Genomic DNA, 16875 nt, shown 5'->3' with positions numbered 1-16875 from the left:
GCCATCTCGCCGGTGATGTCGATTGAAGGCTTCTTGAAGACGGCATCTTGTAGAAATTGGTTGGCGAAAGCAGCTTGAGCTGACAGAGAGGATTCTCCCTCATACTTCAAAGTCGGTGTGGTGAGCCTGCTTCCAGCGCGGTTGGCTGATGATAAGGGTGCTGTGTGAGATTCTGACGCTAGGTTGGAAGAGGCCGTTGCTGTGGGAGATGAAAGTGGGAAGGTGATCGGAGAGGTGAGAGGAGCATTGTAAGAATGGGTCTTCATATTCTCGAGCGCTTGGCCAAACTCTTCAAGCTTTTTTGCGATGTGGTCAATCTTGTTCTCGCTGAGGAGGGGAGAGGTGTAAAGGTCAGTAGCTAGAGGCAGTGGACGCAATGCTAGCACTCACTAGAGCTCTGAAATGAAGACACGGTGTCGTTTCTCTTTGTGCTTTTGTCTCTTGGGATAAGTGCACGGAACATTTGTTCGAATGCAATAAGAACATGGGCGTTCTCGGTTGCAACGCACCTGAGGTGGCCACGTCAGTGAGTCTGCTGCAGAAGGAATCGAAGGTTAGATGGCGGGATTAACATGCCTTTCGATGGCGACAGCGATCGCACTGAGTCCAGTGATCCTTTGTCAGCGGATGAGCAAAGTTTGGAACGGAATCTGGCTTACAGAAATGGTAGATAGGAAGTTCCTGTCCCCATCGTCATTTTCCTCTTTGTCCTCATTTTCGTTGGCTTCATGAATCTCATGAGTCGGCCCAAGTAAGGTACTGCTAATATCGGGCTCCATCTGCACGGGGACTTTTGACTTGGATCGATTTGGTGATGTGTCCCTACGACTTGCCAGACTGGAGTAGCACCAACAACTGAGAGGTTGCAGGGCAGATGCGAAGGGCCGGGCCGGTAGTCGGGATAAGTGGAAACAGAGTAGCAATACAGTATTACTAGCCAGTACTGCTTGCTGTCAAGGGGTGGGTGGTTCTTAGCACACAGTTTTGGTCGAGTTAGGATGCCACTGACAGTAAGATGGATTCTCGTACATTTGGGAAATAGGATGAGGAGACTATGAAAACCCCAAACCGAACGTGCCAACCGAAAGCGAGGTGACCCACATACGGATGTCAGTTTTGTGGACCTCTGTATCACTGACCTGAGCCTTAGTCACGTGCCTTGGGTTTAGAAAGCTAAGAGAGCAGAGCTGCGTCCGCAGATTCGTCCCCCAAATGTTATCTCTTTAGTAGCCACGTCATTGGTACCTTTTTACAAGTTTCCACAGTGGATTGCAATATCCCTCATTCGCTTTTGTGCAGGGGAGAACGGAATGCTATAGGAGAGTCTGGATACAGTGGGCTTCTTTTTGGGTGGGGTGCGGTGTTGCGGAATCTTGGCATCCCGCCCTCCGTGGCCGTCAGGCCTTTCGGTCACGGTGCCTTGGTACTGCCGTATCAGCGTTATTTCCGATTACAAACCACACACGACTGAGGGTGCGGTGTTGCGGAATCTTGGCATCACGCCCTCCGTGGCCGTCAGGCGTTTCGGTCACGGTGCCTTAGTACTCTATTCCGCAGCGCCGTCTGCCAGATCAGCATGACCTCGGACCGCAAACAGTACACGACTGAGGGTGCGGTCGTGGACATTGGGATATCCGCTACCAAACTAAATGAGGCTACTAATCACCCTTTTCTCTATTCTCTGTGGCAGGCCGGTTTTGCGGGTCTATCCTTTGACAATCGTCTCTGTTTTAAATCCTCTAATCCTTCCTGCAGTGATCTCTGATGTCCTTCCTTTCTTGCATGCAGCTCTCGAATCAACCTTCGTTTTGTCTCATTTGTCATCCCATCCCATCAGTCGCCCTTGATCCAATGACTAGCAGTCTTATCATCCTCTGGCCGGTCTCCTAGTTCAACAAATCACCTCTTCAGCATGGAGAAACAAGAAGAAGACTTGGATTCCACAGCAGTCGATATATCGGCCAGCTCTGACCGAAATGGAAAGAAACGGACCTCGGGAATTTCGGCATTTTTGGTAAACATTTAATTCCCACCGCTTCACCTTTAATCGCAGCGAGTTCACTGACCAGGAATGCCACAGCGCGTATTCACTTATGGTCAACCGCTTGACTATGTCCTCGAATTCACTGCCATTCTCGCTGCTATCGGTTCCGGTGTGGCCATGGCAATGATGAACCTTGTCATCGGCCAGCTGATGAACATCATGAGCGATCCCATGCTCAGCACCAGAGACCCAGACCAGTTCATGGCTGCTGTCAGCAAGAACGCGTAATTATTCAACATCTACTTACACCCTTCTGCAAGCTTATCCCTCCTAGTCTTTATTTCGTCTATATCGGCATAGCTCGGTTTTGTTGCACTTACATATACTCGACGCTGTTTACATACGTCGCCTTCAAGGTGACACGCAATGTCCGATACTCTTACCTACGAGCAGCTTTGAGCCAGGAGGTTAGCTTTTTCGACCATGGCACCTCTGGTTCCATTTCCATGCAGGCTACGTCCAATGGAAAGTTGATCCAGTCAGGGATCGCAGAGAAGCTAGGTCTTTTCTTTGCATCCATTGCCACTTTCTTCGCAGCCTTCGTTATCGCCTTTACCAGTTACTGGAAGCTCACCTTGATTCTCATCTGCATCCTACCAGCTCTGATGCTTGTCATTGGCGCAATGGCTACCATTGACGCTGGCATCGATGCCAAGAACCTCCAAATACTCGCCCAAGCAGCCACATATGCCGAGAGTGCTCTGAGCAATGTTCGCGCCATAAAAGCATTCAGTCTTGAGTCAAGAATCATCCATAAGTATACTTCTTTCCTTGATAATTCCCGAAGACTTGGAAACAAGAAGTCTGGTGTATATGGAATCATGTTTGGGTGGCAATACTTTGTCATCTACGCTGGAATGGCTCTGGCTTTTTGGCAAGGAATCGCAATGATAGCTCGCCAGGAGGTGGACGGCATTGGTACGGTCTTCACGTGAGTCGAGCTCTGTGTTGCCGATAACAGCTTTTCTTGTATCATCGTGCTAACCATGAATCTCGCAGAGTGCTATTCTCGGTCATCATCGGCTCGACTTCAATCAACGGAATTGCACCGAACATATCGTCCTTCGTTCGTGCCGCTACCGCAGCTTCAGAACTTTTTGCTCTGATCGATAGGACTTCAGATATAAACCCCCTGGACGAATCTGGCCAGAGACCCATTGGCATTTCTGGCGTCATTAACATTCAGGGAGTCAGCTTCAGTTATCCTACAAGGCCAGATATGCGAGTTCTGGAGAACTTTTCTCTTCACATTCCCGCCGGAAAAGTCACGGCCCTCGTGGTAAGCTACCTTTTAGCAGTTCTCGTATTTAAAAGGAAGCTAATATACAGATAGGGCACAAGCGGTTCTGGGAAAAGCACCATCATTGGCCTTCTAGAAAGATGGTATAACCCTGATTCCGGCGTTATTAACCTTGACGGTGTCAGTATCCGGGACTTGAGCCTCACCTGGCTTCGAACTACGATGCGACTAGTCCAACAGGTGTGTATTTCGTTCATTACTACTGCAATGAGCTCTTGGGGTTTTTTCCATTGCACTTCACTTTTGTAACATCTGTTATGTTCTTCCTCTTTCGTCTTCATTCGCCTCTTTGTAAAATACATATCTTCTATTTCTTGTCATGTTTAATCTCTGCCCAGCGGTATGACTTTACGTCTGAGCAACCTGCTCTGCTGTCAGGAATCAAGATAGCATGGTCCCTTTTCCCGAATTGATTTCCAAGGCCCAAGCTAGGTGATTAACGAGTTGCAGGAACCTGTTTTGTTCAATGGCACGGTCTTTGAGAACATTGCCAATGGTCTCGTGGGGACCTCTTGGGAGACAGCTTCACGGGCTGACCAGATGCAACGAGTTGAATACGCTGCCAAACTTGCTTTTGCAGACGATTTCATCACCAACCTTCCAGATGGGTACAACACGCCCATTGGCGAGAGAGGTGGACTCCTCTCTGGTGGACAGAAACAACGAATTGCTATCGCGCGGAGTGTCATCTCCGAACCCAAGATTCTGCTGCTCGATGAAGCGACAAGCGCTCTCGACCCGCATGCCGAAGGTATTGTACAGCAGGCGTTGGACAGTGTCTCCAAAGATAGAACCACGATTGTCATAGCCCATAAGCTTGCCACCATCCGGAACGCAGATAACATTGTGGTCATGTCCAAGGGCAAGATTATCGAGCAGGGAAAGCACGATGATCTGGTGGCTCTCAATGGCGCTTATGCGAAGTTGGTTAAGGCACAGGATCTTTCAGTCGAAAAGAAAGATGCGACCGACGAGAACACCGACGATGAGGTAACAGCGACGGTAGAGCCTGTCCAGTCACTCGTTAAATACGAAACTGCCGTTGATCAGCGACTCGCATCTCAGATGGACGTGGAGGATTTCAACCTTCACAAGCACACAGGATTGATTTACACCATTTGGAAACTCATCCGTTCCTCCTCTGAGATCAAGGTTTGGTACATGCTTGCATTCATCACCTGTGTTCTGGGAGGTACGTTGGTCCCGCAACATTCTTTTCGGGGTGTTTGTTGATCAAAACACCCAGCTGCTGTCTATCCTGGACAGACACTACTCCTTTCCAAGATTATGGAAGTCTTCAGTTCTTCAGACATGGTCGACAATGGAAACTTCGTATCTTTGATGTACTTCGTCGTTGCTCTAGGTAGCTTGGCGGTGTACTTCGTCATGGGTTGGACAACGAATGTTATTGGACAGGTGAGTCTCGTATAAGTACCATAGATCAAACATCCGGAGAGCTGACTGAACCGCAGACTCTCAGCCAAAACGTCCGCAAAGGTCTCTTGAGTGGGATACTGAAACAGGACCTTCGGTTTTTTGACAGACCAGAGAACGCTGTCGGCGCCCTTAACAGCCGTATCGACTCTCAGGCACAAGCCATCCTCGAGCTCATGGGTTTCAACGTTGCCTTGGCTTTCTTGTCATTCATCAACGTCATTGCCAGCAGCATCCTTTCTCTCGCATACTCTTGGAAGCTCGGTTTGGTCGGTGTTTTCGCTGGCATGCCTCCTTTACTACTATCAGGCTATGCTCGTATTCGTATCGAGACGTCAATGGATTCCAACATTGATAAGATGTTCTCAGCAAGTGCTTCGTTGGCATCCGAGACTGTTAACGCCATTCGCACGGTTTCTTCTCTAGCGATTGAAAAAGGCATTCTAAAGAGGTACACCAACGAGCTAGACACTGCCATTTCAAGCTCGACCGTGCCACTTTTCAACATGATGGTTTGGTTTTCTCTCACCCAATCCATCGAGTTTTTCATCCTTGCTCTTGGGTTCTGGTAAGTTTTTATCCTTTCTTTTTAGAGCGGGGTCCAGTGCTGAATACAGGCTTTCAAGGTGGGGGTCGAAGCTAGTTACCCAAGGGGAGATCACATTTCCTCAGTTCATCGTTTCTTTCATGGGTGTTTTCTTTTCTGGCCAGGCTGCCGGTACAATCTTCAGTTTCTCAAGCAGTGAGCAAGCTCTATCCCCCGGCCATAGGCAGCCCTAACACCTCAATTGCAGGCTTCACCAAAGCCAACTCGGCCGCTAATTACTACTTTTGGCTCCTCGGCCTGCAGCCAACCATCCAGGATACAGACGAGAACAGGAAAAGGGGCCCAGAGCGTGGCTGCAACTCCATAGATTTCCAAGACATCCAGTTTTCGTACCCATTTGCCCCTGACAAGCGAGTCCTAAAGGGCGTGTCCCTTACTGTAGGTACTGATCAAAGTCAGAAGGCACATTCAACTGACATCCCACAGATTGAACGCGGACAGTTCGTTGCTTTCGTCGGCGCTTCGGGCTGTGGTAAAAGTACCATGATAGCCCTCCTCGAGCGCTTCTACGACCCTACCAGCGGCATCATCAGAATTGATGGTTCCGCCTCCCTCACCGACATCAGCCCCCGCCTCTACCGTAGCAATTTAGCCTTAGTGCAACAGGAACCGACACTCTTCCCCGGAAGCATCCGAGATAACATCGCAGCAGGTATTGATGTCAGCGCCGAAGAACAGCTCCTCATCAAGGATGACGTAATCGAAACAGCTTGCCGGGCGGCTAATGCCTGGGACTTTGTCAGCTCCCTCCCCGACGGCCTAAACACCCTTTGCGGGCAAGGCGGCAGCCAACTTTCCGGAGGACAAAGACAGAGAATAGCCATCGCTCGCGCTCTCATCCGCAACCCTAGTGTAATCCTTCTAGATGAGGCGACCAGTGCGCTGGACACTGAGTCTGAAAAGATTGTGCAGAAGGCATTGATGGAGGTTGCGGTCACAGATGATCGTATCACCATTGCCGTTGCGCACCGTCTGTCGACGATTCGCGAGGCGAATTCAATCTGCGTGTTCTATGAGGGCAGGATTGTTGAGTCTGGCACGCATGATGATCTCGTTCGCCAAGGCGGGATATACAAGAAGATGTGTGAGGCTCAGAGCCTATAGCTGCTAAGACTGCGGTGGCACTTGGCGTTGTGTGGTAATGGCGTCATCCTGGGCTTTTTAATGCTTGGTAAACTTAGTTTTGGGTCTTGCAGAACAAAATTAGACAGGTCTGCCGGGGTAGCTAGGGTGATGGCGCCGGGCAGGATAAAACCTGTCCCTTGTCCCAGAACACCAGTAAACTCAACAATGCACTTCAACGTCAGAGCAACATCAAACTGTCACCAGAGCCACTTCATCCAATATCCACTTAATCAGTCTAAGATGGATGAACACCTAAGCTTAAGCTGAATAAGACCTAAGTTACCAAGACGGCTGACACTCAGGAACGCTGCCCCATCATATTCGCTCGTCTCAGCGGCGTCTCAAAGACATCGGTGTTTTAAACCCCATCCTTTCTGCTGAGTACTTATAAGGACATAACCTTACATGCCCTAATAGCGCCTTGCTTCAGTACGACGGAGACCAAGGCAATCCCATGGCACTTAGGAACATCCTATGGATGGCAAGTATCATCCCAAACACCACGGCCGCGGAGGCAATGGACTTCGGAGAAGAATCAATTCGGGCGGAGTACATATGAGCCATTATTGTTGGACACAAGGCTGCAACGTCCAGGAAGATACAAATAACGCGAAGAAGGGGCTGGCGAATTTGCTCCATTACAATAATGGACGAGTTCGAGACGCGGGTTGTGTAATCACCAGCTTCAGGCTAAGTCAAAGCACCCACTTTTCGGCCACCCCTGCTTTTCGGCCACCCAAAAACAAGGCTATCGCAACACAACCACCTATTTCAATTAACTATCGCCAAGGCCCAGATACAACTATGATACAGCTTTCTGCTTCACTAAGGCAATCAGATACGCTAGATTCATCTATATCTATTTCAACTTCGCCAGCCTTGATCTAGGCTTACCGTATATCACTAATATTAGCAAACTTAGTATTAAAGTCAATTTTAATAGTTTTCTTTTTTCTTATTATAGTATTATTAACTTAGGCCTAGAGAAGCTATATTTAATGCTAGGTAATAGCTAGCTAGAAAGACTACTCTTAGAAGCCTTTTTTAACCTTTTTAAATAGTTAGCGTTATATAATAATACTTTAATTTATTTTATTAAATAAGTTTAATTAACTATTAAGATTTTATATCTTCTTAAATATAGATTATATAATAATAAATATAGTAAATACTTATTTATTTATACTTTAAGTATCTTAGATACTTTAAATATCTTAAGTAATTTTATTATATAATATTAATAGTACTATTACTTTAAGTAATAATAAAAAGCTTAAAAGAGGTTTAGTTATAAAAATAGGCTATAGTCTAGTATATTTCTAGCTACTTAAAATATTCTTTTTTATTAACTTAATTAAATATATTAGCTAATAATAAAATAAAAAGTATTTTTTATTTATTATAGTTAAATTATTTTATTAGTTAAGGTTAAGCTAAAACCTATTATAATAAACTATTTTAATTAAATTAAAGACTAACTAATTTAATAGCTAAAAAATATAAGAAGTATATAATAATAAAAATAATAAATAAATATTATTAATATAATATTACTATATAAACTTTATTATTATATAGCTCTTATACTTATCTAAGACTAGTAGTTTAGCCTAATTAAACTAAGAGAAGATAATCTATAATAAAAAGACCTTTAGTAGCTACTTAATAATAGTCTTATTAGTTATCTATTTATTCTTTATTACTATAAACTTTTATCTATTATATAAGTATTACAATAGTGAATTCTAGGTTAGTTAGTATATAACTATATTACTTATTTACGAAAACTTAAAGGTAAAGAAGAGAGAAATCTATAGCTATACTAGGCTAATCACCTAAGCCTTTAAGGGTACTAGCTAATCCCTTTATTACGTAACTAAAACCTCCCTTCTAGTTACTATAGCTATATATACAGGCTATATCTATCCCTAAGGGTTATAACAGGTAATAGCTATAATATTAACTAGTTATACTATAATATTACGTTCTCCTCTTAATTAAGTACTATTATTTATAATAATCTTTTTATATATTAGAAAAAAGCAAGGTTTTACGTTTTTGTTTTTCCTTTTATCAGCCTACAGACATAATCACAGGCCTGATCAGACGTGACTAAGCAGGACCCTTCCAAGTACAAAAAGGGACTCTAGTCAGATACTATCACAGAGAGAAGGCATTAGCATCTAATCACCATGCAGACAAATAAGCTTAATATCTTTAGATAGGTACTTAGGCAAACATAAATAAATTCATTACTTTAATATTAAAATAAGACGTGTAATAAGTGACTATTACTTTGTTTCCTTAGGCCTAACTAGACCTCTAAGGTCTAAGAGGGTATCCTCCTCCTCCAAAGATCACAACACACACATATATACTACTTAGCAATAAGGGCAAATCTAAATAGACTGTAAGACGTGAAGGATATACTTTTCTAGTTTACTTATAGCCCTAATCAGGCTAAGAAGGACCTAAAAAGAGTAGTATCTTATAGTCTAGGCGTTAAGGTAGTCACTTAGAGTAATCAGTTACTCTAGGTGTACTTGTAACAATACTAGGACCTTAGTGTTTAGTGTGGTTTATATATTAACTGCTTACTTATTAGCTTTCTTTATTTTATGTAGTTTTAATGGTGTCTTGTAGTAGAATTAAACTATTAACTTTTTTATTATTTTTATTTTTATTATATAATAAATCTAATATTAGTACTTTAAAAATAGCTTTAACTAATAAAATATATTATTAAAAAGATATAAAAGAAATAATATCTTTGACCTAATTAGACTTAATCCTAGACATAGAAGTAAGCTTAACCTTAAGAAACCGTAATAGATAAGACCTAAGAAAAGTAGAATTCTTTAAAAAAGCAAAAAAATAAATAACTAGCTATAATAATATAATATAGCTAAATAAACCTTCTATATAAATAATCCTTTTATAAGTAAGTACTAAGTAAGCCTAATTAAAGAAAAAAGCCTATAAAATATAAAAAGAAAAAGAAAAACAATAAAATAAGAATAATACCTTTTACTAAAATTAATAAGCTAAGAAGCTCTCTCAGCATAAGTTATAGAATAATCATAACTACAAACTAAGCCTAGAACTTCTTAAGATCTTATTATTATATAAGCCTTAGTCTAATTAGGTTTAATATTATGCTATTAATAGAAACTAAATATCTTAGCGTTAATAAATTAGTAGTAATAGAAATTTAATATTCTTTTAGGATTAGCTTAGACTTAATAAGTATTTCTTTTAGAAACTTAATTAAAGATATAATAAACTAATACCTTATAAGAACATATAAAATACTACTCCTAAGTCTAATTAAGTTAATAGACTAAGCTAAATAGTAACTCTAAAAAGATTTTACATATAATACCCTAAAATTAATTTAAAATAATTAATACTATTTATACTTCCTATAACTAGCCTACTAAGATATTAGTAATATATTTAAGCTAACCCTATTAACAACTAACATAAAGTAACTCAGAGGTCTAACTAATTACGCTGCCTTATTCACTAATAAAGCTTTCTAGAGTTACTAAGGCCTTAATAATAATATAGATACGAAGTCTAAGACTAGTCCTAGGATTCCTAACTTCAAAACCACTAAAAAAAATAAAAATAAGGACCTAAGCTTAGGCTATTAGTAATACAAAGGGAGTCCTAATTAGGCTAGTAAGAACATAAGCCCTTCCCTTAATCTAGTATCAGACTCCTTTACTACAATAGACTTCTAGGCCTAACAACTCTTAATAGTAAACCTATTAACAATAGTTAATATAAGTATAACTAAGAACTAAGAGTCTATTAAGCCTAATTAAAGTAGAACAGATTACTTATATTAGTTAACTATTAAGATACTACTACTAGATACTAAAAAGGCCTTTACCTTTAATAACTATAATATTACTAATTTCCTTAATAAGTATAAAGCCTTAACTAGGCTTACTAATTACTTTAACAAAAAGAAAACAAAAGCGTTACTATAATACTTACTTAATAAACACTAAGCAACAGTAAAGATCAAGGCTAAAAAAAAGACTTAATAAGAACTAAACAAGTTTCTTCTTAATACTTATAAATAACTTAATAAAAAAGTCATTTTTTAACTAAACTACTATATTAAGAACCTTATAAAGAAAAACTTAATTAAAGATAATAACTTAATAAAAACTATAACTTTATTTTAAAAAGTTAAAAGCATAAAAAAAAAACAAAAGCTAAAGAAAAGCCTATAATAGGTACCTAAGAGCTAATTAAGCTTTTTACTATATAATTTTCTAAAAACATAATTATAGTAGTATTTTTATAAATAAGACTTTCCCTTACTAATCTATTTAAGAGAAAAAACTTTAATGCTTTTAAGAGGATAATATTTATATAAGTAGAATAAAAGTTAAAATACAAGGGTTATTATAAAGATTCTAATACTTTTATCTTCTTCTTATCAACTACAGTTCCCTATTCCTTAAAGCAGCCTTCTAGCCCTAATTAAGTCAAAGGTACACTCCCTAAGAAGTCTACTTTCAAAGACATCAAAGTTATAACTAATCCTACTATAAACAAACTTTCAAAAACAGTAATAGCCCTTACACTCACTATAAAAGCTAGTCTTAAAGCCCAGACTATCTCTAACAATCAACCTATAGTTACATATAGTTATAACGTCTCTATATCCAGTCCTCTATAGCTATATACACCACTAGCTTAATAACTATCCTCCTTTAATAAGCTAGGTTTTATTCTAGGCTATCCTAATTAGTGTTAATATAATATATATAACTAAAGAAGATATTAGATATACTTATAACTTAAAAAGAACAAAAAGGCTAACCTAATTATATTAAACTATAACATCTATAAGTATAAAGTACTTTAAAAATTAAACATTAAAATAAACAAAGTTCTTAATATTATTATCTAAAAAGCCTACAAAAACTACTAGCCTAACCAGGTTACTATCCTTACCTATATAATAAATAACACCTTATTCCTAAAAGCTATAAAAGTAATAAAACATATAATTAACTAGGGTATTAAATATCCCTTTTAACCTAAGATACAGTACTACTTACTACTATACACCTAAGACGCCTAGGTAAATCTTATTAAATATATCTTAATATCTTCTAAAACATACACTAAAGTCTTTCTAACTTAAGAAACAAAAATAAACATAGTTACCAGGTTATTAAACATAATACCACAACCTATTCTACACTACCCTAATTAAACAAGGCCTTATTTAGTACACTAAGGCTTTATTTTAAAAAACATATATTAAAAAAAAAACACTTCTAGCACTAGCTCCTAGGCTAAGAAAATAAATATTAATACTTATACCTAGACTCCTCTACTAACACAACCTACTAGTCTAATATACCCTAATCAAGCCTATTAAACTCCTAAGAGCTTAAAGCCCCCTTTTGTTTAAGCTGTACTAGCAAACAAGCACACTAACTTTGCGTATAGTTCAGAATATACTTAAAAACCTACTAAAAAGGATTCTATCCTAGATCAACTAGAGATAATAGACCAAGCTATATCTACTTAAGCTATTACTAAGAAATTTAAAGAAAATATTACTATCCCCTTTAACATTATACTTTAAGTCTAGCCTTAGCTTAACCAGGATATAATAGTAACAATACACTAGATACTAAACAGCAACAAGTACTTAGACATCTACCTAAAGGCTCCCTTTAACCTAATTAGAAAGGTAAAACTATATAAAAAATTAAGGGCCTACAAGGTAATTAACAGATATAACAGAGACATCCTAAACCTTATAAGCAGAACTACTAAAATCAGACTTATTAAGACGCTTAACTTAACCACTATTAAGTCTATTATTCTACACTTTATAATACCTTACTTTGTAATTAACGTCTAAGTTAATAGTCTTTACTTTAATTAAAACAACTTAATTAAAGGTATTATTAATAATAGTTCATAAATTAATATTATTTTAAGATTATATATAAATAAGTATACTGTTAAGCTTATAACTACGCTACTTAAGATAAACGCTTTTAATCCTAATTCAAAGTATATATCCTTTAACAAAACAGCTATTATACCTATCTAGGTTAAAAGCTACTATTTTTTAACTAACATATTCATTACTAACAATAAAAAAATAAACAAACCACTTCTTTTAAGATCACCTTTTAGGTTCTATACATAAATTAACTACATATACAACCTTAATATAATTACACTAATACTAACAATAAGGTAAGCTTAGCTTTATATTCTAGCCATATTCCTAAAGTTTAGTAATCCTAGGAAATTCCTAGACTATTTACTAAACTAAAACAACTATATAAGAGCTCTTAAAGGCTATCTCCCTAATCAGACCAAGCTATATTAAGACTAAGAAAACTAAAGTCTAGTAATAGTACTAAGACTATTACTAGAAAGCTTGAAATTCCTAAATATAAGCTATAAGAAAACAACAAAAAAGTAATCTAATTATCTAAAAAAGAATCAGATTATCTAATAAAAGTAATACTAACTATACTTCTTACCCTAGCTATAGAAAACATCTATAAAACTACAGTAAAGGTTAAAAGGCATAATAACAAGGGATATTTCTATTACATTAAAAAGCCTAACCTACTTTATATCAACATAGATCATCTTAATTAAGCCTACTACTTTAAAGTTTACCTTAACTAGTTATTAGTAACTATTAAGAAAATGAAAGTAGAAAGAATCAAAAAACAAATAATTAAACAGTTTAACATAATTAACAAAAAAAAAACACTATTTCCCTTAAAGCAACTATATAGCTATATAATAGAACTAACAAAACATTATTCTTAGCCTAATTAGACTAAGCAAAATACAAAAATATTCACTATATATAAAGAAAAAAATAAAAAGATATATCTAGTTAATAACTAACTATTAAACAAATTAACCCTTAATAATAATCCCTTCTAGAAAGTTAAAAACCTAGCTAAAGCTAAAAAAACAATATAACCTAATAACAAGCTATTCCAAGACCTAATCAGGCCTAAATACTTAGGTATTAAGCCTTATTCACGCCTTAAACTAAATAAATTAGTAGCTATTATAAATACATTAAGCTATCTTTTACCTTACAAAAAAAAGTTATTTCTCTAAGTCCTCCTGAACCACAAAAATACTCTTACTTAGGACTTCTTTAAAAACAGTACACTTAACCTAAAGGTTACCCCCCTATAAGTAATCAGGACTATACCTTATAAAGCTTAACAAAAAAAAAGAATTCTAATACCTAGAGCACTTAAATCACAAGCTATAAACATTATCTAAGTATAAATCAATAAAAAGATCCTAAAAGAGAATTATAAGGTAATATAAAACCCCTAGTTTCTTATAAAAAAAAAGATAATTCTTTATACTTAATTAACTTAGCTACTTAAATAAATAAGGTTATAATTCGTAATACCTTTACTCCTTTAGAAGTAAAGAATTTCTTAAAAGACTTTAATATATACTAAATTCTCTTACTCCTAGACTTCTTCTCTAAATACAACTAAGTCCCTCTAGCTAAAAAAAGCAAAAATTTAATAACATTTACTATACCCCTTAGACTTTTACGTATATACACCTTACCACAAGGTAATACTAATTCTATAGTATAATTCATAAGAGTTATTACCTAAATACTTTATAACCTTATACTATATTATTACTAAGTTTTTTTTAATAATATTATTATTAAAGGGCTTATAACTATATATAATAATAAGAAGCTCCTTAATCAGGCTAGCATTTAACATTATATCTACAAACATATTTGCTATATTAACATAATACTCTTTAATGTTAAGTTAACAGGCTACACAATAGCTAACAAGAAATTATAATAGCTTTAAAAAACAACTATTATTATTAACTATATTTATAGTTCTAGAGGTTACTGCCCTAATTAGGTGAACGTTATTAAGATCAAGGAATAGAAAGAATACAAAGATATTAGTAAAGTCAGGTCATTTATAGGGATAACTAAGTTCTACAGATTATAGGTCAACAAATACTCAGAGATTACTTTACTTTTCCAGAAACTCCTTAAAAAGAACACTACATTTACCTAAAAGCCTAATCAGGTTAACACCATAAATACCCTTAAGTCTAAACTAACAACTTCTCTTATAATCATTTTATTATCTTATAGCCTAAAAGCTAAGTTAGTAGTTATGAGTATAAATATAAGCTTATAAGGTTAAAGTATAGTACTAAGTCAGATAATTAGTACCTAGAGGGCTATAATAAGGTATAAAAGTAGTATCTAAAGAGGTACTAAGTTAAAATATGACTCTAGAAAACTAGAATTAAGAGCAGTTTTAATAACATTAAAAAAGCTCTAAAACTATATCTATAGTATTAGATTTTTATTAAAAACTAATATATAGATCCTAGTTACTTAACTTAATAAAAAGTCTTACAATCTTCCTAATACCTTAATCACTAAGTAAATTACTTAGATACATCTTTTTAACTTTAACGTTAAATATATACTAAAAACAAAGAATATAATAGTAAATACACTATTACAAAAAGCACTAAAGTTATCTAATATTAAGGAATATAAGAACCCTAATTAGGTTAAAGATTTTATTAACACTAACCTCTACTTTATTCAACTACATAAATCATTCAAAGAATCTAAATCCAGCATTTCAAAAACCTCTTACCTACATTAACTCCCTAAAACATAGCTCCGCCTTAATCAATACTAAACTAACTAAACAAAACAAATCAACTTCTATCTAAAAACACTATTATAACCAAATAAAATATTACTATATACTTTTAAAAAGTTTAAAATAAAGGCCTAGTATTATCTTACTTAAAATAGCTATTTATATTACTAATTAATAAAAAGATACCTAATCCCTAAACGCTTTATTAATAACCCAAAGATTCAGAAAAACCTGATCAAGAATATACACGTTAAATCAGAACACTAAGGACATAATATAATATTTTATTAGCTTTTTATATCTTATATCTAAAAAGATATATACTAGAGGATATAGGCCTAACTCACGTTATACCTAGCCTATTAGAAGGCTTAATTAACCTAGATAAATAACTAGTATATTAGTATAGTCCTAGGGGAATTACTATTTATAAAGATATTTATTAATATCTAGTAAATTAGTTCCTAGGTACTAATTAAGGGATATTGTAATATAATAGGTTAGCTTAAAGTAAGGAGGGTAAGGACTATTACCTCTGATTAGGTTATCGACTTTATCTAAGAAGACTTTTTTTACTACTATAGTATTTATAAAGAAATAATTATTAATAGTAAACTAGAAAACAAAAAGACTATAAACTACTTAAATAAAAAGTATAATATTAAAAAAAGGGTTATATTAGTATATAACTTAAAGGTAAATAGAGTTAATAAATAAGGCTATAAACCTATTATATATACTATCTTAACTTAGTTAAATAAAGAAAAAAGAGATTAAAAGAAGATTATATTTATTATGCTATTTATAGACTAAACAATAGTCTATATACTAATAAGCTATATACTTTTCTTCCTAATTATAAAATATAAAGTAATTATATTTATTAAAGAATTTACCTTAACTTAGAGAGTATTAGACTAAGGACAAGTTTATAACTTTAATTAAGAACTTATTACTAAGATATACTCCTTTAAATAACTTAAAATTAATAAAGAGACTATAGCTAAGAATATTACTTTTATAAAACAAAAATCTATAGATTACTATAATATACACTATTAATATATAATATAATTAGAGAAGCTTTAGCCTAGTAATTTAGTTCTTATTTTTAATAAAAAACATATAATTAATAAATTAAAAACTAAGAAACTTATATACTATTAGTAAGACCTTTTATAAGTTTACTTTATATCTAAGAACTTAGTATTATACTACTTAAAGATATTTGTAAGTAACCTTATTATAAGAGCTATATATACTAAAAAATGTCTTAAGAGGTATATTAAGAACAATACTAGTTTCTAAGAATTAAAGGATCCTATATAAACCAAAGCTAAGCTTAAAGACAAAATAACCTCCTTTTTCCTAGCCTAGGACCACCAAGACAAACTTTAGAAAGTAGACATAGCTCTTAGCCCTAATTAAAACAAAAACATTATATAAACACAATTAAGGCTTTAATAGCTACGCCTTAAAAAAAAAATAATATACTTTATAGAAAACTATAATATTAAAAGTTATTATCTAGACTTATAATTAATATTTAACCTAAGGACTTAATAAAGGATATATAGTATACTAAAATAATATAATAAGCCTAATTAAGCTTACTATTATATCCTTTTATTTTTTTTTATTATTATTTATATTATACTAT

General features: G+C 35.3%; 1 protein-coding gene across 1 annotated transcript; it reads left to right on the top strand.

Annotated features, from left to right (window-relative positions):
• Positions 1 to 1912: 1912 nt before the first annotated feature.
• Positions 1913 to 6489, top strand: ColSpa_11928 (leptomycin B resistance protein pmd1; the record flags this gene model as incomplete). The annotated part of the gene is made up of 10 exons (XM_049278140.1): positions 1913 to 2014; positions 2081 to 2268; positions 2319 to 2975; positions 3044 to 3323; positions 3378 to 3524; positions 3795 to 4536; positions 4591 to 4760; positions 4817 to 5346; positions 5396 to 5496; positions 5522 to 6489. 10 exons carry the CDS (start codon positions 1913 to 1915, stop codon positions 6487 to 6489), a joined length of 3885 nt encoding a protein of 1294 aa, XP_049134097.1.
• Positions 6490 to 16875: the final 10386 nt, after the last annotated feature.

Source organism: Colletotrichum spaethianum, assembly GCF_022836535.1.
Source record: "Colletotrichum spaethianum MAFF 239500 DNA, contig53, whole genome shotgun sequence".
Taxonomy (NCBI): Eukaryota; Fungi; Ascomycota; class Sordariomycetes; order Glomerellales; family Glomerellaceae; genus Colletotrichum; species Colletotrichum spaethianum.
This window is presented reverse-complemented; position numbering and strand designations above follow the sequence as displayed.